General features: G+C 50.5%; 1 protein-coding gene across 1 annotated transcript in view; it reads right to left on the minus strand.

Moving 5' to 3' along the window:
* Nucleotides 1–206: 206 nt before the first annotated feature.
* LOC147109971 (poliovirus receptor homolog) overlaps nt 207–21,679 on the minus strand; it is a 40,541-nt gene continuing 19,068 nt past the window's right edge. The window contains exons 5-7 of the mRNA XM_086002445.1: nt 12,087–12,133; nt 10,801–10,976; nt 207–752 (exon numbers count right to left, since the gene is read on the minus strand). Coding sequence (XP_085858571.1) covers nt 10,893–10,976; nt 12,087–12,133 — 131 coding nt within the window. The 3' untranslated portion in view covers nt 207–752; nt 10,801–10,892. The remainder of the gene's footprint in view (nt 753–10,800; nt 10,977–12,086; nt 12,134–21,679) is intronic.

Raw genomic sequence — 21,679 nt, forward strand, 5'->3', positions numbered from 1 at the left:
TACCAGAAACGCTGTTTACGGAGGTCACGGACCATCATCAAAGACCCTACCCACCCCAGCCACAGTCTGTTCGCCCTCCTGCCATCTGGGAGATGCTACAGATGCATTCGCACCCGTACGACCAGATTTAGGAACAGCTTCTTTCCCAGGGCTGTCATCCTACTGAACTCCACAAATAAACTCTAAAGCCTGCACATCTGCCAATGCACTTTATTATGGTTATGTTTATGTTAATGTATTACAAGCCAAATGTATGTTGAATGTTTAAATGTCTTAATCTAAATGTACACTCTCGGGAGCCGCAAGCCTACATTTCGTTGTACTGCACTTGTGCAATAACAATGACAATAAAAGTTGATTATGATTATGAAGATCAGCCATGATCTTATTGAATGGTGGAGCAGGCTCGAGGGGCCGAATGGCCAACTCCTGCTCCAATTTCTTATTTTCTTATTATATTTCGCCGTGTGTTCTTCTGGTTCCAACAGACTCAGAGTTGGCGGTTGTGGAGTTGGTGGTGGGTGACTAGAATACAAGTGGGTAGAAGTTGTGCTGCAGCTGCACAAAGCCCTGGTTAGAAAAGGGTACGTCGCAGTTTCTAGACCAGTGTTCCATTCAGAAGGTAATTTCCTTAAGGGAGTCTGTTGAACACAATTGAAGGACCGGGACCCCCATGGAGGAGGGAACACTCCCCGGGGTGAGCAGGAGTTGTCCCTGTTCTTACATTCCCAGTAAACATGCGAGCACCTTATCTGAAAAAGATCAAAGAGTTAGACCTGTCACGGCCAGAGGATCAATATGTGGAAAAGAAATGGACACAGTGCAATAGTTATTTATAGCAGGAAACAGGAGAAAGGGAATTGAATGAACATTAGATAGATAGAGAGAGATAGAGAGGGAGAGAGAGAGATAGATAGAGAGATAGAGAGAGAGATAGAGATAGAGAGAGCGACAGAGAGATAGGGAGATAGAGAGAGAGATAGAGAGAGATAGAGCGGAGAGAGAGAGGAGCTACAGGGAGGGAGGTCGCATGAAAGATGAGCTGCTGAGTTTTAATGTTTTTTAGTGTCTAAAGTGGGGGAAAAAAGTTACATTTCAAGTTTTAAGAAGTATAAATTCTAGCTAAGTTAGTTCAGTTTAGTTTAGTTTAATCTAGTTTAAGTTTAAGGTTAGTTTAAGCACAGAAAGAAAAGAAAAAGCCCAGAAAAAAAAGAGCGCCAAAGACGGGACCCGAAAAAAAAGAAAAAAAAAAAAAACCAGAGGAAAGTAGAAAACAGAAAGAAAAGCCAAAGCAAAAAGAAAGGAGAGGAATTTACAGACCAAAGAAGAATCCGAACAGCGGCTGCACGGGGCACAGCAGCAGTCGGAGCGGCAACTCAACGGAGGCCGCACAGGGCCACAGCAGCAGGAGAGCGGCGACTCAACAACGGCCGCACGGGGCCACAGCAGCAGTCGGAGCGCGGTGACTCAACGGAGGCTGCACGGGGCCACAGCAGCAGTCGGAGCGCGGTGACTCAACGGAGGCCGCACGGGGCCACAGCAGCAGGAGGTCGGAGCACGGTGACTCAACAGCGGCCGCACGGGGCCACAGCAGCAGGAGGTCGGAGCGCGGTGACTCAACAGCGGCCGCACGGGGCCACAGCAGCAGGAGAGCGGCGACTCAACAGCGGCCGCACGGGGCCACAGCAGCAGGAGAGCGGTGACTCAACAACGGCCGCACGGGGCCACAGCAGCAGTCGGAGCGGCAACTCAACAGAGGCCGCACGGGGCCACAGCAGCAGTCGGAGCGCGGTGACTCAACGGAGGCTGCACGGGGCCACAGCAGCAGTCGGAGCGCGGTGACTCAACAACGGCTGCACGGGGCCACAGCAGCAGGAGAGCGGTGACTCAACAACGGCCGCACGGGGCCACAGCAGCAGTCGGAGCGCGGTGACTCAACGGAGGCCGCACGGGGCCACAGCAGCAGGAGAGCGGTGACTCAACAACGGCCGCACGGGGCCACAGCAGCGGGAGAGTGGTGACTCAACAACGGCCGCATGGGACCACAGCAGCAGGAGAGCGGTGACTCAACAGCGGCTGCACGGGGCCACAGCAGCAGTCGGAGCGCGGTGACTCAATGGAGGCTGCACGGGGCCACAGCAGCAGTCGGAGCGCGGTGACTCAACGGAGGCTGCACGGGGCCACAGCAGCAGTCGGAGCGCGGTGACTCAACAGCGGCCGCACGGGGCCACAGCAGCAGTCGGAGCGCGGTGACTCAACAACGGCCGCACGGGGCCACAGCAGCGGGAGAGTGGTGACTCAACAACGGCCGCATGGGACCACAGCAGCAGGAGAGCGGTGACTCAACAGCGGCTGCACGGGGCCACAGCAGCAGTCGGAGCGCGGTGACTCAACGGAGGCTGCACGGGGCCACAGCAGCAGTCGGAGCGCGGTGACTCAACGGAGGCTGCACGGGGCCACAGCAGCAGTCGGAGCGCGGTGACTCAACAGCGGCCGCACGGGGCCACAGCAGCAGGAGAGCGGAGACTCAACAACGGCCGCACGGGGCCACAGCAGCAGTCGGAGCGCGGTGACTCAACGGAGGCTGCACGGGGCCACAGCAGCAGGAGAGCGGTGACTCAACGGAGGCCGCACGGGGCCACAGTAGCAGGAGAGCGGCGACTCAACAACGGCTGCACGGGGCCACAGCAGCAGTCGGAGCGCGGTGACTCAACGGAGGCTGCACGGGGCCACAGCAGCAGGAGAGCGGCGACTCAACAACGGCCGCACGGGGCCACAGCAGCAGTCGGAGCACGGTGACTCAACGGAGGCCGCACGGGGCCACAGCAGCAGGAGAGCGGCGACTCAACAACGGCCGCACAGGGCCACAGCAGCAGTCGGAGCGCGGTGACTCAACGGAGGCTGCACGGGGCCAGAGCAGCAGTCGGAGCACGGTGACTCAACGGAGGCTGCACGGGGCCACAGCAGCAGTCGGAGCGCGGTGACTCAACAGCGGCCGCACGGGGCCACAACAGCAGGAGAGCGGCGACTCAACAACGGCCGCACGGGGCCACAGCAGCAGTCGGAGCGCGGTGACTCAACGGAGGCCGCACGGGGCCACAGCAGCAGGAGAGCAGTGACTCAACGGAGGCCGCACGGGGCCACAGCAGCAGGAGAGCGGCGACTCAACAACGGCCGCACGGGGCCACAGCAGCAGTCGGAGCACGGTGACTCAACGGAGGCCGCACGGGGCCACAGCAGCAGGAGAGCGGTGACTCAACAACGGCCGCACGGGGCCACAGCAGCAGTCGGAGCGCGGTGACTCAACGGAGGCCGCACGGGCCCAGAGCAGCAGTCGGAGCACGGTGACTCAACAGAGGCTGCACGGGGCCACAGCAGCAGTCGGAGCGCGGTGACTCAACAACGGCCGCACGGGGCCACAGCAGCAGGAGAGCGGCGACTCAACAACGGCCGCACGGGACCACAGCAGCAGTCGGAGCGCGGTGACTCAACGGAGGCCGCACGGGGCCAGAGCAGCAGTCGGAGCACGGTGACTCAACGGAGGCTGCACGGGGCCACAGCAGCAGTCGGAGCGCGGTGACTCAACGGAGGCTGCACGGGGCCACAGCAGCAGTCGGAGCGCGGTGACTCAACAGCGGCCGCACGGGGCCACAGCAGCAGGAGAGCGGCGACTCAACAACGGCCGCACGGGGCCACAGCAGCAGTCGGAGCACGGTGACTCAACAACGGCCGCACGGGGCCAGAGCAGCAGTCGGAGCGCGGTGACTCAACGGAGGCTGCACGGGGCCACAGCAGCAGTCGGAGCGCGGTGACTCAACGGAGGCCGCACGGGGCCACAGCAGCAGTCGGAGCGGCGACTCAACAGCGGCCGCACGGGGCCACAGCAGCAGTCGGAGCGGCGACTCAACAGCGGCCGCACGGGGCCACAGCAGCAGGAGAGCGGCGACTCAACAACGGCCGCACGGGGCCACAGCAGCAGTCGGAGCGGCGACTCAACGGAGGCCGCACGGGGCCACAGCAGCAGGAGGTCGGAGCGCGACTCCTGAACGGCGGCCGGAACACAGGACCGTAAACCAGGGAAAGGCCAGAGGAGCCGGGCCGAGACAGAGGCCTGGAGGCCTCTGAGGGAGAGGGGAGCAGCCCGAAGACACCGTGAGGCAGCGGCTCCCAGACGCAGACAGTGAGTACGGGTCCTGGGGAGGGAGCCTGAAGCCAGGGAAAGGCCCGAGGAGCCTGGCCAAGACAGAGGGCCAGAGACCTCTGAGGGGGAGGGGAGCAGCCGGGAGACACTGGGAAACGGCAAATCCCAGACGCAGGCCAGGACAGTGAGTACGGGGCCTGGGGAGGGCCTGGAGAGCGAGCGAGTCCGGGGACTGGGAAAGGTCGCGAGCAGGGAGAGGGAAACACCAAACCCGGGGCCCCAGAAAAGCATATTCTAAGGTCAACAATACTTTCTACCTCTACACTACCAATAATGAGCGAATCAGAGGAGCCACAGCAGCTCCCGAGGCACACTGAGAGCAACCTCTTCCAGATTCCCCCCAACACCAGAAAAAATGCTAAAAAATCGATCAAGCAGAAGCAGCTGAGAGAAAAACCAGAAACTCTTTTTGCTGACTGGTACAGCACTGGGAAAAAGTGTAATCTCATTTTTTACTCAGATCAGTCAGCGGCTTGGATCACAGCAATAAAATCACACTATACCAGGGTTAAGCAGGAAAGAACCGCTAATGGGTCCAAACTGAAAATTAAGAAACCAGGGGACCCGGACAGTGCAACCACGACCGTCAACATGTACAATAACAGAACAATATTGGTGCAAGGCAACCTCGACGACTTTGAAACGGCCTTCAAGACACGGAAAGAAATAACTGACAGGGAAAGGAACAGCCCCAGAGTGGCTAACAGGGGAAAAGCAACTCACATTCCCCCCACCATTGACAACTCACCAGGAGTAAATCAGCCTGGTCAGGAGGTGAACGAGCCACACAGTTCTAACCAGACACTCACCCCGGGGCCCCACAGCCACATGATACAGCTGACTAACCCCAGCGTAATTACCAGGGAGGAAGCCACACATACTCCCCCTACCACTTCCAGCTCCCCAAGGGAAGAGCAGCCTAGCCAGGAAGTGAGTGAGCCTTCCAACGCCGACCAGACACATACCCCGGGATCACACAGCCAGATACAACTAAAGGATAAATTTAACCAGTTAGAGACAGAGCTGGTTAAACTTAGAGAGGAGGTCCTTAAACTGAAACACGAAGCAAAGCAAGAGAGGGAGAGATACAGGAGAGAGCTGAATCGACTTGGGAATCAGGTGAAAGAGCTGCAGGAAAACAAAAAGAGCCATAGAGGAGAGATAGCACCATTAGACCAGCAGCCAAAGGCTAGAGATAAGACAATACAGAGCTCGACTGAACAGCTGCACTCCCACACTGAACAACAGCAGCAGACACACAATACAAGGGGTGCCACACAGACCGACCAGCATACTGAAGCTCAGTCTTCCCCCACCACCGTGGAACCACAAGCGAGCCACTCACAAGAGGAGCGCACACACCAGACACGACCACCCCAGTCCAACACACACCCTATGAGTCCAGGCGAAAGCCACCAGACAGTAAACACCAACAAGGCTGGCATCGTAATACTCATAGACTCAAATGGAAAATTTCTATGGGAGAAAAAGCTCTTCCCTAGACATATAGTAAAAACGATCCGGTGCCCAACAACAGACAGAGCCCTGGAATGGCTGACCAAAACCCGATTAGGCTCCCCCCAACACATAATAATACACACGGGCACAAATGACCTAAAGGCCCAGCAGAAAGGGGTAGCAACATCGCTCAGAGCAGTGATTGAGAAGGCAAGCAATACATTCCCAAACACTAGAATCACTGTTTCCACAATATTGCCGAGTACAGACTTTAACAACAACACAATTCATGAGCTAAATGCCAGCATAGCAAGAGACTGTGAATTAAAACACAACGTGCACCTGGCCCAACACCCCACCCTCGATGTGGAATGTCTTCACGACCACGTCCACATCCACAGGAAACGAATACCGATCTTTGCTAAAGCCCTGAAGGACATCGCTTTTAATCGGGTCTATACCCAGACTCCAGGAGGACCACCCCCCCCCGACCACCAGAGATCAGCGGGTTACATACCAGGACTACTACAGAGACCACCACCACACCAACCGGGACTAGAGAGGATCCCCATGCACAACAACATCAGACCTGCACCACACCTGTCATACAGGGGAACAGGACCGCTCCCAGCCAGACAGAGGGAGAGATGCACAGGGCGTACACAATACCTCAGGCAGAGACAATCCATTAAGAGACACTAAGCAGACGTGCAGCAGCATCTACTTCCGCCTTATGGATCAGAAAAGGAAAAAAAAAAAATCAAGGACTAATTACTAGAAAGAATTGTAACCAAGTAGTATTAGCATTTATAGACAATTGAGATGATCTTTTTTTTCCCCCCATTTAGACACGACAAACACATATCATTCTTTAACCTATCATAGTAAAAGATCAAACTTAACATGAAATCCTTATATATTTCGACCTGGAATATCCAAGGTCTACGCTCTTCGGTGCTCGACGTGAAGAGTAGGACCCCAGAGTTCATAGATGAAACTAAAGATCTGGATATTATCATTTTACAGGAAACTTGGTATAGAGGAGAAGGACACACTGGCCATCCCCAAGGGTACACAGAGCTGGTGGTCCCCTCCAATAAATTGCCAGGAGTAACCCAAGGCAGAGACTCCGGAGGCATACTGATTTGGTTTAAAACAGAGCTTAAGAATTGCATCAAATTTATAAAAAAGGGCGAAAACCACATGTGGCTCAAAATTGAGAGGGGGATTATCTCTAACACCCAAGATGTTTTCATTTGCGCACTCTATATCCCCCCAATGGAATCCCCGTACTTTAAAGAGGACACCTTCTCCAACATTGAGAGGGAGATTATCCAATTCCAGGCCCAGGGGAACGTGTTGATCTGTGGTGACCTCAATTCAAGAACTGGCGAAGAACCAGACTTCACCAATAATCAGGGAAACAATTACATATTCGGGAATAACCACTTCGATATCCCTTCCTTTCCATACAGGCATAACTGCGACAAGCAGACAAATACCAACGGAAAACAGCTCCTGCAGCTCTGTCGAAGCCTGGGTCTGTACATTGTCAATGGTAGGTTCATGGGAGACCTCCTAGGAAGATCGACCTATTGCTCACCTCTTGGCTGTAGCACCATAGACTATATGATTACGGATTTGGACCCATCCTCTTTCAGAGCATTCACAGTCAAACCACAAACAACACTGTCAGACCACAGTCAAATTACTATGTATCTTAAAAAGACAGAAACAACCAACACAGAAACACAACCCAGTAAGCTGTACAACACCAAAAAATCGTACAGATGGGTCAAAAACAGCACGGAAAAATACCAGAAAGCAATTAGCAATGAATCAACTCAAGCTCTCTTGGACACCTTTCTGGATAACATATACACTCACAATAAAGAAGGCGTAAACCGGGCAGTGAATAACCTAAACAATATTTTTGATAATTTGGCAACAAGGTCAAACTTGAAAGTTCACAAGAACAAACCCAAAACAAAAAACTATGAAAAATGGTTTGACCCAGATTGCCATAACATGAGGAAAAAACTTAGAAAAATATCAAACCAAAAACACAGACAGCCAGAAAACGAGGAATTACGCCTTACTTATTGTCAGACACTAACACAATACAGAAACACACTCAGAACCAAAAAAGAGCAGTATATTAAGAATACACTCAGCTCCATTGAGGAATCCATTGATTCCAATTGTTTCTGGGACAACTGGAATACATTACACAAAAAACAACATGACGAATTGGCCATTCAAAATGGAGACACATGGGAAAACCACTTTGAAAAATTATACCAGAAAAACACACTAAGCCCAGAGCAACACCAAATATGCAAAAAACTGGAAAAGCTCGAAATGGCCATAAAAGATAACCAAAACCCGCTAGACTCCATAATAACAGAAAAAGAACTATTTGAAAAACTCAAGGACCTGCGACCAGGAAAAGCTTGTGGTGCAGACGGCATACTAAGCGAGATGATTAAACACACAGACGATAAAATGAAACTGGCTATCCTAAAACTCTTCAACTTGGTTCTGAGTGTCAGTTACTTCCCTGATATCTGGAACAAAGGACTCATAACGCCCATATACAAAAGTGGGGACAAAGTCGACCCAAATAACTATCGAGGCATCTGTGTAAACAGTAACCTGGGGAAGATATTCTGTAGCATCATAAACAAAAGACTTATAAACTTCCTTGAGGAGCACAATGTCTTGAGTAAAAGCCAAATTGGATTCCTGCCAAACTATAGAACATCAGATCATATCTTCACCCTACAGACCCTAATTGACAAACACGTTCATCAAAACAAAAGCAAAATCTACGCATGCTTTATAGATTTCCAGAAGGCTTTCGATTCCATCTGGCACGACGGTTTATTCCTGAAACTTATCGAAAGCGGGGTAGGGGGAAAAACATATGATGTAATTCAATCAATGTATACAAACAACAAATGTGCAGTTAAAATTGGAGACAAACAAACAAAATACTTCCCACAGGGGCGGGGGGTGACGCAGGGCTCGCCCATCTCACCGACACTCTTTAATATTTACATAAATGAATTGGCAAAACTACTTGAACAATCTACAGCACCCGGCTTCACCCTATATGAATCCAAGGTTAAATTCCTCCTCTATGCAGATGACCTGGTTCTGCTGTCACCAACTAAGGAGGGTCTACAGCAGAACCTGGATCTGCTGAAGTCGTTCTGCCAGACCTGGGCCCTGACAATAAATCCCCAAAAAACCAAAGTCCTTGTGTTCCAACAAAGATCCAGACATCAGGGACCCAAAATAAATTTCACACTAGGAACAACCAAAATTGAACAAACCACTAACTACACATACTTGGGCTTAAAAACCAGTTCTACGGGAAATTTTCATCTGGCTGTGAATGAACTGAAAGAGAAAGCAAGAAGGGCTTTCTATGCCATTAAAAAATCAATCCAAATAGAAATCCCAATTAGCATTTGGCTCAAAATTTTCAAAACAGTAATTGAACCAATTGCACTCTATGGCAGTGAGGTGTGGGGACCGCTAACACAACAAGAATTTGCAAAATGGGACAAACACAAACACCCAATTGAGATCCTAAATGCAGAATTCTGTAAAAGTATCCTCCGGACTCAAAGGAAAACCATAAACAATGCATGCAGGGCAGAACTAGGCCAATATCCATTAATAATCACTATCCAAAAAAGAGCCACCAAATTTTGGAAACACCTAGAAATGAGCAACCCCCAATGCTATCATTACAAAGCCCTGAAATGCCAAGAGAGGACCATAAAGAAGAATACCCTCAGTCAACTAGTCCTGGGACTCAGTGAAGTAACTACTAACACTACTAACAATAACCAGCCCCAGGACAGTGACAGCGAAACACAAAGAATTCGACCCAACACAATAGTCGCTAAGCAAAAGGAAAAATATCTGTCATATTGGGCAGAAACAACAAAAACCCAAAGCAAACTCAATTGCTACTTGGCTCTAAACAGACAATACAACATGGCTGATTACCTGACCAGGGTAAAGGATAGCAAACTGAGAAAAACCTTGACAATGTACAGACTTAGTGAACATAGCCTGGCGATCGAAAAAGGTAGACACAGGCAGACCCGGCTACCAAGAGAGGACAGGATATGCTCTCACTGCAGTCAGGGAGTGGTGGAGACAGAGATGCACTTCCTCACAACTTGTAGAAAATATCAGGGCATAAGGGAGAATTTCTACCCAAAATTCACAAAAATATGCCCGGAATTCAGAAATTTGAATGACGACCAAAAACTCCCATACCTACTAGGGGAAGAGAGAAATTGTGTAACCTTAGCTGCACACTATGTTACAGCTTGCCATAAACAGAGGGACAACCACTAAATATAAGAAAAGAGTATATACAAATTATATGAATGTATATTTATACACTCAGGGATATATCTGTTTATACACTGTATGGATAGATCTGTATTTTTGCGTACAACCATGAATGTTTTTCGATGCTTTGGCAACATAAGGTGTACCTTGTCATGCCAATAAAGCGATTTGAATTGAAAAAAAAAATTGAATAGAGCGACAGAGAGATAGATAGATAGACAGATAGATAGAGAGAGAGATAGAGAGAGATGGATATAGAGAGAGAGATAGAGAGAGAGAGATAGAGAGAGACAGATAGATAGAGAGAGTGAGAGATAGATAGATAGATAGATAGAGACGGGGATATATAGATATATATATATATAGATAGATAGAGAGATAGATAGATAGATAGAGAGATATATAGATAGATGGAGAGATAGATAGATAGATATATAGATAGAGAGATAGATAGACATATAGATAGATAGATAAATAGAGAGACGGATAGAGAGATAGAGATAGAGAGATAGAGAGAGAGAGCGATAGATAGATAGATAGAGAGAGAGAGATATATAGACAGGCAGACAGAGATAGATAGAAAGACAGGCAGACCGATAGAGAGATAGGGAGAGATAATTATAGATAGATAAATAGACAGACAGAGAGACACAGATAGATAGATAGACAGAGAGACAGACAGAGAGACAGATAGATAGACAGACAGACAGAGACATGATGTCGGGGGATTGCTGACTATTAATTTCACAGTGTATGAACCATACCTCTGCAGCTGGCTGTAAACTGACTGTTCCTCCATCTTCAAATCCTGTGAGGAGTTGTTGAAACAAGTGAGAATTTTTGATGTCTCTATAACTTAGAGATGAAATGAGGTTACGCTTGGAATGGTCTGAGTGTTGGATATACGTACCATGTAAATGGAGTTCAAGTCAGACGTATCCTGGAACATAAAGTTAATGCAGCTCAATAGAGGAACATTCAGGAATTGGCCTGGACAGTAAGGGGAAAGGCAAACTGCAATGCGTACATGGACACAGGCGCGCAAAATGTGCTCCATGAACAATGAGATCAATGCTACAGCACGTATCACTGTCAGCAGTTCTCTGGGCTGTAAATAATGGCTGAAATTCATTCATGGAGTCACAGAGTCACACAGAAGTGTCCTTTTCAGCCCATCGTGCCTGTGCCGGCTCTTTGAAAGAGCTCTCCAATTAGTTCCGCTCGCCCCTGCTCTCTCCCCGTAGCCCTGAGCACTTTTCCTATTGAAGAATTTGTCCAATTCCCCTATTGAAACACCCAAAACCATTGGAACGATTGGTGTACGGTGATATATTGCGGGTATAACTATCCGGTATATCAAAGCAGAGATGCTTTGCTGTGTTTATGCTTTTGGTTTGTGCAATATTGTAACCAAGACGTGAACCCTTCAGCACTATACTCTCTGGAATTTAGAAGAGCGAGAGGTGATCTCATTGAAAGGTATAAGATTCTGAGGGGGATTGACAGGGTAGATGCTGAGAGGTTGTTTCCCCCTGGCTGGAGAGTCTAGAACCAGGGGTCTCAGTCTCAGGATAAGGGGTCGGCCATTTAGGACTGAGATGAGGAGGAATTTCTTCACTCAGAGGGTGGTGAATCTTTGGAATTCTCTGCCCCAGAGGGCTGTGGAGGCTCAGTCGTTGAGTATATTCAAGGCTGAGATCGATAGATTTTTGGACTCTAGGGGAATCAAGGGATATGGGGATCGGGTGGGAAAGTGGAGTTGAGGTCGAAGATCAGCCATGATCTTATTGAATGGTGGAGCAGGCTCGAGGGGCCGAATGGCCGACTCCTGCTCTTATTTCTTAAGTTCTTATGTGACCCGTTATCGTTAAACGCTCTAAGATTTATTAAGGTATTGCCTTAAACAGTCATTTGTACCGTGGGGTTCTGGTGAAGGAATCGATGTTGTTAGTAAACTGAGGAAGGACATGATTCAGCCCGTCAGCATTCAAAATGGGAAGTTTAGTGAGGAGCGCGAAGTGACCATATATTAATGCGGGATTGGATTTACCTGCTCAGCTTTCTTTCTTTGAAGAGAAACATTCATGTAGGGTCCCTCTGAAAGCATAAAATGTATCGTATCAGTGCACATTGATGTAAACCAGCTCAATTCGAATGGACAAAAGAAAGAAAGACTTGCATTTCTTTGGCGCCTTTCATGACCACCGGACGTCCCAAAGTGCTTTACAGCCAATGAAGTACTGTTTGGAGTGTAGTCACTGTTGTCACTGCTTGCAGCCAATTTGTGCACAGCAAGCTCCCACAAACAGCAATGTGATAATGACCAGATCATCTGTTTTTAGTGATGTTGGATGAGGGATAAATATTGACAGGGTCCCGGGGATAACTCCCCCTGCTCTTCATCGAAATAGTGCAATGGGATCTCTTTACGTCCACCTGAGACTGCAGTCGGGGCCTCAGTTTAACATGTCTTCTGAAAGACATCACCTCCGACAGTGCAGTGTTCCCTCAGTATTGCCCCTCCAACAGTGCAGCGCTCCCTCAGTACTGACCTTCCGACAGTGCAGCGCTCCCTCAGTACTGACCCTCCGACAGTGCAGTGCTCCCTCAGTATTGCCCCTCCAACAGTGCGGCACTCCCTCAGTACTGCCCCTCCGACAGAGCAGCGTTCACTCAGTACTGACCCTCCAACAGTGCAGTGCTCCCTCATTACTGTCCCTCCAAGTGTGCTGTGCTCCCTCAGTACTGCCCCTCCGACAGCAAAGCGCTACCTCATTACTGCCCTCCGACAGTGAAGCACTCACTCAGGACTGCCCCTCTGACATTGCGGCGCTCCCTCAGTATTGCCCCCCGACAGTGCGGCGCTCCCTCAGTACTGCCCCGCCGACAGTTCAGCACTCCCTCAGTACTGCCCCTCCGACAGTGCACAACTCCCTCAGTACTGCCCCTCCGACAGTGCGGCACTCCCTCAGTACTGCTCCTCCAACAGTGCGGCGCTCCCTCAGTGCTACCCCTCCGACAGTGCGGTGCTCCCTCAGTAATGCCTCTCTGACAGTGCGGCGCTCCCTCAGTATTGCCCCCCGACAGTGCTGCACTCGCTCAGTACTGCCCCTCCGACAGTGCGGCGCTCCCTCAGTACTGCCCCTCCGACAGTTCAGCACTCCCTCAGTACTGCCCCTCCGACAGTGCACAACTCCCTCAGTACTGCCCCTCCGACAGTGCATCGCTCCCTCAGTACTGCCCCGCTGACAGTGCGGCGCTCCCTCAGTACTGCCCCTCCGACAGTGAGGCGCTCCCTCAGTACTGCCCCTCCGACAGTACGGTGCTGCCTCAGTACTGCCCCTCCGACAGTGCAGCACCCCCTCAGTACTGCCCCTCTGACAGTTCAGCACTCCCTCAGTACTGCCCCTCCGACAGTGCACGACTCCCTCAGTACTGCCCCTCCGACAGTGTGGCACTCCCTCAGTACTGCTCCTCCGACAGTGCGGTGCTCCCTCAGTACTGCCCCTCCGACAGTGCGGCGCTCCCTCAGTACCGCTCCTCCGACAGTGCGGTGCTCCCTCAGTACTGCCCCTCCGACAGTGCAGCGCTCCCTCAGTACTGCCCCTCCGACAGTGCGGAGCTCCCTCAGTACTGCCCCTCTGACAGTGCGGCGCTCCCTCAGTACTGCCCCTCCGACAGTGCAGCACTCCCTCAGTACTGCCCCTCCGACAGTGCGGCGCTCCCTCAGTACTGCCCCTCCGACAGTGCGGCACTCCCTCAGTACTGCCCCTCCGACAGTGAGGCGCTCCCTCAGTACTGCCCCTCCGACAGTACAGCGCTGCCTCAGTACTGCCCCTCCGACAGTGCGGCGCTCCCTCAGTACTGCACTGGAGTGTCAGCCCAGCTTTTTGTGCTCAAGTCTCTGGAGTGGGACTTGAACCCACGACCTTCTGACTCAGAGGCGAGGGTGATACCCACTGAGCCACTGGAGGACATACAGCTGTCTCTGTCATTTCTCTCGACAGATATTGATTCACTGGCTGTGTATTGGTATAGATTTCCTATCTTATTACAAAATATAGTCGGTGTCTGTGTGGTGCTATTGAAAGATAATTGTGAGTTGCTGATTTTACCGTTCTATTGAGGTTCTAGTATCAGGTGCTTGATGTGGGGCCGGGGTGGTGTGTTACTGTTTATGCTGAAAATAGGTGTCAGTCTTGGTCCTGTGATAGCACTCTCACCCCCGAGTCGTAAGGTTGTGGGTTCAGGTATTTCTCCAGTGACTTGAGCACAAAATCCAGTCTGACACTCCCAGTGCAGTACTGAGGGAGTGCTGCACTGTCTGAGGTGCCGTCTTTCGCATGGGACGTTAAACCGAGGCCCCATCTGCCCTCAGAGATCCCACCGCACTTTTTAAAGAAGAGCGGGGAAATCCTCCTGGCATCCGAACCAAGACCGATAACAAATAATCCTGGCATTCAATTTATTGCTGTTTCGGGGATCTTGCTGTGTGTAAATTGTCCGTCACGATTCCTGCATTTGAAACGTAGTTTATTGGCTGTAAAGCACTGAGACGTCCTGAAAGGCAAGGCCATTCATTCATTCTCTCTCTTGCTCTCTCTTTCTCACTCTCTTTCTCTCTCTCTCGCACTCACTTTCTTTCTCTCGCGGACATAGTGAAAGCTGTGAGTTATTGATTTTTCAGGCTCTGTCTACGACACTGATATTGCCATGATTTGAACATTTATTGCAAGTGTGCATCAGAGGGAGATGGTGAAGCCCAGTGTGATCAATAGGAAACTGGGAAGGAGGCAATGCGGAAGGCTCACTTTCAAAATAAAATCATTTCTTGACCACCACAGTCCTGACCCCTGGGTTTGATTTATATTTACTGACTGGACTGACTCACTGACCTGACTGACCTGACTGACCTGACTGACTCACTGACCTGACTGACCTGACTGACCTGACTGACTCACTGACCTGACTGACCTCACTGACCTACTGACCTGACTGACCTGACTGACCTGACTGACTCACCGACCTGACTGACCTGACTGACCTACTGACCTGACTGACTCACTGACCTCACTGACCTACCTGACCTGACTGACTCACTGACCTGACTGACCTGACTGACTAACTCACTGACTGACTGACTGACCTGACATAAGAACATAAGAAGTAGAAGGAGTAGTAGGCCATACGGCCCCTCGGGCCTGCTCCGCCATTCAATAGGATCATGGCTGATCCGAATCTAGACTCACGTCCACTTCCCTGCCCTCTCCCCGTAACCCCTAATTCCCTTATCTGCTAGGAAACTGTCTATCTCCGTTTTAAATGTATTTAATGTTGCAGCTTCCACAGCTCTCTGGGGTAGCAAATTCCATAGATTTACTACCCTGTGAGTGAAGAAGTTTCTCCTCATCTCAGTTTTGAAAGGGCAGCCCCTTATTCTAAGGTTATGCCCCCTAGTTCTAGTCACCCATCAGTGGAAACATCCTCACCGCATCCACCCGATCAAGCCCCCTCACAATCTTATATGTTTCGATAAGATCGCCTCTCATTCTTCTGAACTCCAATGAGTAGAGGCCCAACCTACTCAACCTTTCCTCATACATCAACCCCCTCATCTCCGGAATCAACCGAGTGAACCTTCTCTGAACCGCCTCGAGAGTAAGTATAACTTTTCTTAAATATGGAAACCAAAACTGCACGCAGTATTCCAGGTGTGGCCTCACCAATACCCTGTATAACTGCAGCAAGACTTCCCTGTTTTTATACTCCATCCCCCTTGCAATAAAAGCCAAGATTCCACTGGCCTTCCTGATCACCTACTGCACCTGCATACTAACTTTTTGTGTTTCATGCACCAGGACCCCCGGATCCCTTTGTACTGTAGCACTTTGCAGTTTCTTTCCATTTAAATAATAACTTGCTCTTTGATTTTTTCTGCCAAAGTGCATAACCTCACACTTTCCAATATTATATTCCATCTGCCAAATCTCTGCCCACTCACTTAGCCTGTCTATGTCCTTTTGCAGGTTTTTTATGTCCTCCTCACTCACTGCTTTCCCTCCCATCTTTGTATCATCGGCAAACTTGGATATGTTACACTCGGTCCCTTCCTCCAAATCGTTAATATAGATTGTAAAGAGTTGGGGTCCCAGCACTGACCCCTGCGGAGCACCACTAGTTACTGATTGCCAGCCCGAGAACGAATCATTGATCGCAACACTTTGTTTTCTGTTAGATAGCCAATCTTCCACCCATGCCAGTATATTACCACCAATCCTGTGATTTTTTATCTTGATCAGTAATCTTTTGTGTGGAACCTTGTCAAATGCCTTTTGGAAGTCCAAATACACTACATCCACTGGTTCCCCTTTATCCACCCTGTATGTTACGTCCTCAAAGAATTCGAGCAAATTTGTCAAACATGATTTCCCCTTCATAAAACCATGCTGATTCTGTCCTATTAAAATATGTTTATCCAAATGCTCTGTTACTGTTTCCTTAATAATGGGCTCCAACATTTTGCCAACCACAGATGTTAGGCTAACTGATCTATAGTTTCCAGCTTTTTGTCTACTTCCCTTCTTAAATAAGGGTGACCTGACTGACTCACTGACATGACTGACTCACTGACTCACTGACCTGACTGACTTGACCTACTCACTGACCTGACTGACTCATTGACCTGACTGACTCACTGACCTGACTGACCTGACGGACTCACTGACTGACTGACATGACTGACTGACTGACCTGACCTGACTGACCTGATTGACCTGACTCACTGACCTGACTGACATAACTGACTCACTGACCTGACTGACTCACTGACCTGACTGACTCACTGACCTGATTGACTTACTGACCTGACTGACCTGTCTGACTCACTGACCTGACTGACCTGACTGACTCACTGATCTGACTGAATTGACTGACTCACTGACCTGACTGACTCACTGACTCACTGACCTGACTGAGTCACTGACCTGACTGACTCATTGACCTGACTGACTCACTGACCTGACTGACTCACTGACCTGACTGACTCACTGGCCTGACTGACTCACTGACCTGACTGACCTGACCGACCTGGGTGACTCACTGACCTGACTGACTCACTGACCTGACTGACCTGACTGACTCACTGACCTGACTGACTCACTGAACTGACTGAATCACTGACCTGACTGAATCACTGACCTGACTGACTCACTGACCTGACTGAATCACTGACCTGACTGAATCACTGACCTGACTGACTCACTGACTCACTGACCTGACTGAGTCACTGACCTGACTGACTCATTGACCTGACTGACTCACTGACCTGACTGACTCACTGACCTGACTGACTCACTGGCCTGACTGACTCACTGACCTGACTGACCTGACCGACCTGGGTGACTCACTGACCTGACTGACTCACTGACCTGACTGACCTGACTGACTCACTGACCTGACTGACTCACTGAACTGACTGAATCACTGACCTGACTGAATCACTGACCTGACTGACTCACTGACCTGACTGAATCACTGACCTGACTGAATCACTGACCTGACTGACTCACTGACCTGACTGACCTGACTGACTCACTGGCCTGACTGAATCACTGACCTGACTGACTCACTGACCTGACTGACCTCACTGACCTGACTGACTCACTGACCTGACTGACCAGAGTGACTCACTGACCTGACTGACCTGAGTGACCTCACTGACCTGACTGACCTGACTGAACTGACTGACTCACTGACCTGACTGACATAACTGACCCAACTGACTCACTGACCTGACTGAACTGACTGACTCACTGACCTGACTGACCTGACTGACCTATCTGAACTAACTGACCTGACTGAACTGACTCACCTGACTGACCTATCTGAACTAACTGACCTGACGAACTCACTGACCTGACTGACTCACTGACCTGACTGACTGACTCACTGAATCACTGACCTGACTGACGTGAGTGACTCACTGACCTGACTGACCTGACTGACTCACTGACCTGACTGACCTGAGTGACCTCACTGACCTGACTGAACTGACCTGACTGACATGACTGACCCAACTGACTCACTGACCTGACTGACTCACTGACCTGACTGACTCACCGACCTGACTGACTCTCTGACTCACTGACCTGACTGACCTCACTGACCTGACTGACTCACCGACCTGACTGACTCTCTGACTCACTGACCTGACTGACCTGACTGACTCACTGAACTAACTGACCTGACGAACCCACTGACCTAACTGACTGACTGACCTGACTGACTGACTCACTGAATCACTGACCTGACTGACCTGAGTGACTCACTGACCTGACTGACCTCACTGACCTGACTGACTCACCGACCTGACTGACTCACTGACCTGACTGACCTGAGTGACTCACTGACCTGACTGACCTGACTGACTCACTGACCTGACTGACTCACTGAATCACTGACTCACCGACCTGACTGACTCACTGACCTGACTGACCTGATTGACTGACTGACCTGACTGACTCACTGATCTGACTGACTCACTGACCTGACTAACCTGACTGACCTGAGTGACTCACTGACCTGACTGACCTGAGTGACCTCACTGACCTGACTGACTCACTGACCTGACTGAACTGACTCACTGACCTGACTGACATGACTGACCCGACTGACTCACTGACCTGACTGACCTCACTGACCTGACTGACTCACCGACCTGACTGACTCTCTGACTCACTGACCTGACTGAACTGACTGACCTGACTGACTGACTGACCTGACTGACCTGAGTGACTTACTGACCTCACTGACCTGACTGACCTGACTGAACTGACTGACCTACTGACCTGACTGAATCACTGACCTGACTGACTCACTGACCTGACTGACCTCACTGACCTGACTGACTCACTGAATCACTGACTGACTCACTGACCTGACTGACTCACTGACCTGACTAACTCACTGACCTGACTGACTCACTGACCTGACTGACTCACTGACCTGACTGACTCACTGAACTGACTGACCTGACTCACTGACCTGACTGACTGAGTCACTGAATCACTGACTGACTCACTGACCTGACTGACCTGAGTGACTCACTGACCTGACTGACTCACCGACCTGACTGACCTGACTGACTCACTGACCTGACTGACCTGATTGACTGACTGACTCACTGACCTGACTGACCTGATTGACTGACTGACCTGACTGACCTGAGTGACCTCACTGACCTGACTGACTCACTGACCTGACTGAACTGACTCACTGACCTGACTGACATGACTGACCCAACTGACTCATTGACCTGACTGACCTGATTGACTGACTGACCTGACTGACCTGAGTGACCTCACTGACCTGACTGACTCACTGACCTGACTGAACTGACTCACTGACCTGACTGACATGACTGACCCAACTGACTCATTGACCTGACTGACTCACTGACTGACTCACTGACCTGACTGACATGACTGACCCAACTGACTCATTGACCTGACTGACTCACTGACTGACTCACTGACCTGACTGACTGACTGACTGACCTGACCTACTCACTGACCTGACTGACCTGACTGACTCACCGACCTGACTGACTCTCTGACTCACTGACCTGACTGAACTGACTGACTCACTGACTCACTGACCTGACTGACCTGTCGAACTCACTGACCTGACTGACTGACTGACTCACTGACTCACTGACCTGACTGAACTGACTGACTCACTGACTCACTGACCTGACTGACCTGACGAACTCACTGACCTGACTGAACTGACTGACTCACTGACCTGACTGACCTGATTGACCTGACTGACTCACTGACTGACTCACTGACCTGACTGACTCTCTGACCTGACTGACTCACTGACCTGACTGACCTCACTGACCTGACTGACCTGACTGGCCCACTGACCTGACTGACTCACTGACCTGACTGACCTCACTGACCTGACTAACCTCACTGACCTGACTGACCTGACTGGCCCACTGACCTGACTGACTCACTGACCTGACTGACCTCACTGACCTGACTGACCTCACTGACCTGACTAACCTCACTGACCTGACTGACTCACTGATCTGACTGACTCACTGACCTGACTGACCTGACTGACTCACTGACCTGACTGACTCACTGATCTGTCTGAATCACTGACCTGACTGACCCGACTGACCCGACTGACCCGACTGACTCACTGACCTGACTGACCTGACTGACTGACCTGACTGAACTGACTCACTGACGTGACTGAATTGACTAACTCACTGACCTGACTGACTCACTGACCTGACTGACCTGACTGACTCACTGACCTGACTGACTCACTGACCTGACTGACCTGACTAACTCACTGACCTGACCTACTCACTGACCTGACTGACCTGACCTGGCTGACTCACTGAACTAACTGACCTGACTGACTCACTGAACTAACTGACCTGACTAACTCACTGAACTAACTGACCTGACTAACTCACTGACATGACTGACTCACTGACCTGACTAACTCACTGAACTGACTGACCTGACTGACTCACTGAACTGACTGACCTGACTAACTCACTGACCTGACTGACCCTGACTGACTCACTGAATCACTGACTGACTCACTGACCTGATTGACCTGACTGACCTGACCGACTGAATGACTGACTGACCTGAGTGACCTCACTGACATGATTGACCTGACTGACCTGACTGACTCACTGGCCTGACTGAACTGACTGACTCACCGACCTGACTGAATCACTGACCTGACTGACTTGAGTGACTCACTGACCTGACTGACATAACTGACTCACTGACCTGACTGACTCACTGACCTGACTGACTTACTGACCTGACTGACCTGTCTGACTCACTGACCTGACTGACCTGACTGACCTGACTGACTCACTGATCTGACTGAATTGACTGACTCACTGACCTGACTGACTCACTGACTCACTGACCTGACTGAGTCACTGGCCTGACTGACCTGTCTGACTCACTGACCTGACTGACCTGACTGACCTGACTGACTCACTGATCTGACTGAATTGACTGACTCACTGACCTGACTGACTCACTGACTCACTGACCTGACTGAGTCACTGGCCTGACTGACTCACTGACCTGACTGACCTGACTGACCTGGGTGACTCACTGACCTGACTGACTCACTGACCTGACTGACTCACTGAACTGACTGACCTGACTGACTCACTGGCCTGACTGAATCACTGACCTGACTGACTCACTGACCTGACTGACCTCACTGACCTGACTGACTCACTGACCTGACTGACTCACTGACCTGACTGACCTGACTGACTCACTGACTCACTGACCTGACTGAGTCACTGACCTGACTGACTCACTGACCTGACTGACTCACTGGCCTGACTGACTCACTGACCTGACTGACTCACTGACCTGACTGACCTGACTGACCTGGGTGACTCACTGACCTGACTGACTCACTGACCTGACTGACTCACTGAACTGACTGACCTGACTGACTCACTGACCTGACTGACCTGGGTGACTCACTGACCTGACTGACTCACTGACCTGACTGACTCACTGAACTGACTGACTCACTGACCTGACTGACTCACTGACCTGACTGACTCACTGGCCTGACTGA

The sequence above is a fragment of the Somniosus microcephalus genome, chromosome 12, assembly GCF_052327205.1.
Source record: "Somniosus microcephalus isolate GS21.2 chromosome 12, FLI_Smic_1.0, whole genome shotgun sequence".
NCBI classification, from domain to species: Eukaryota; Metazoa; Chordata; class Chondrichthyes; order Squaliformes; family Somniosidae; genus Somniosus; species Somniosus microcephalus.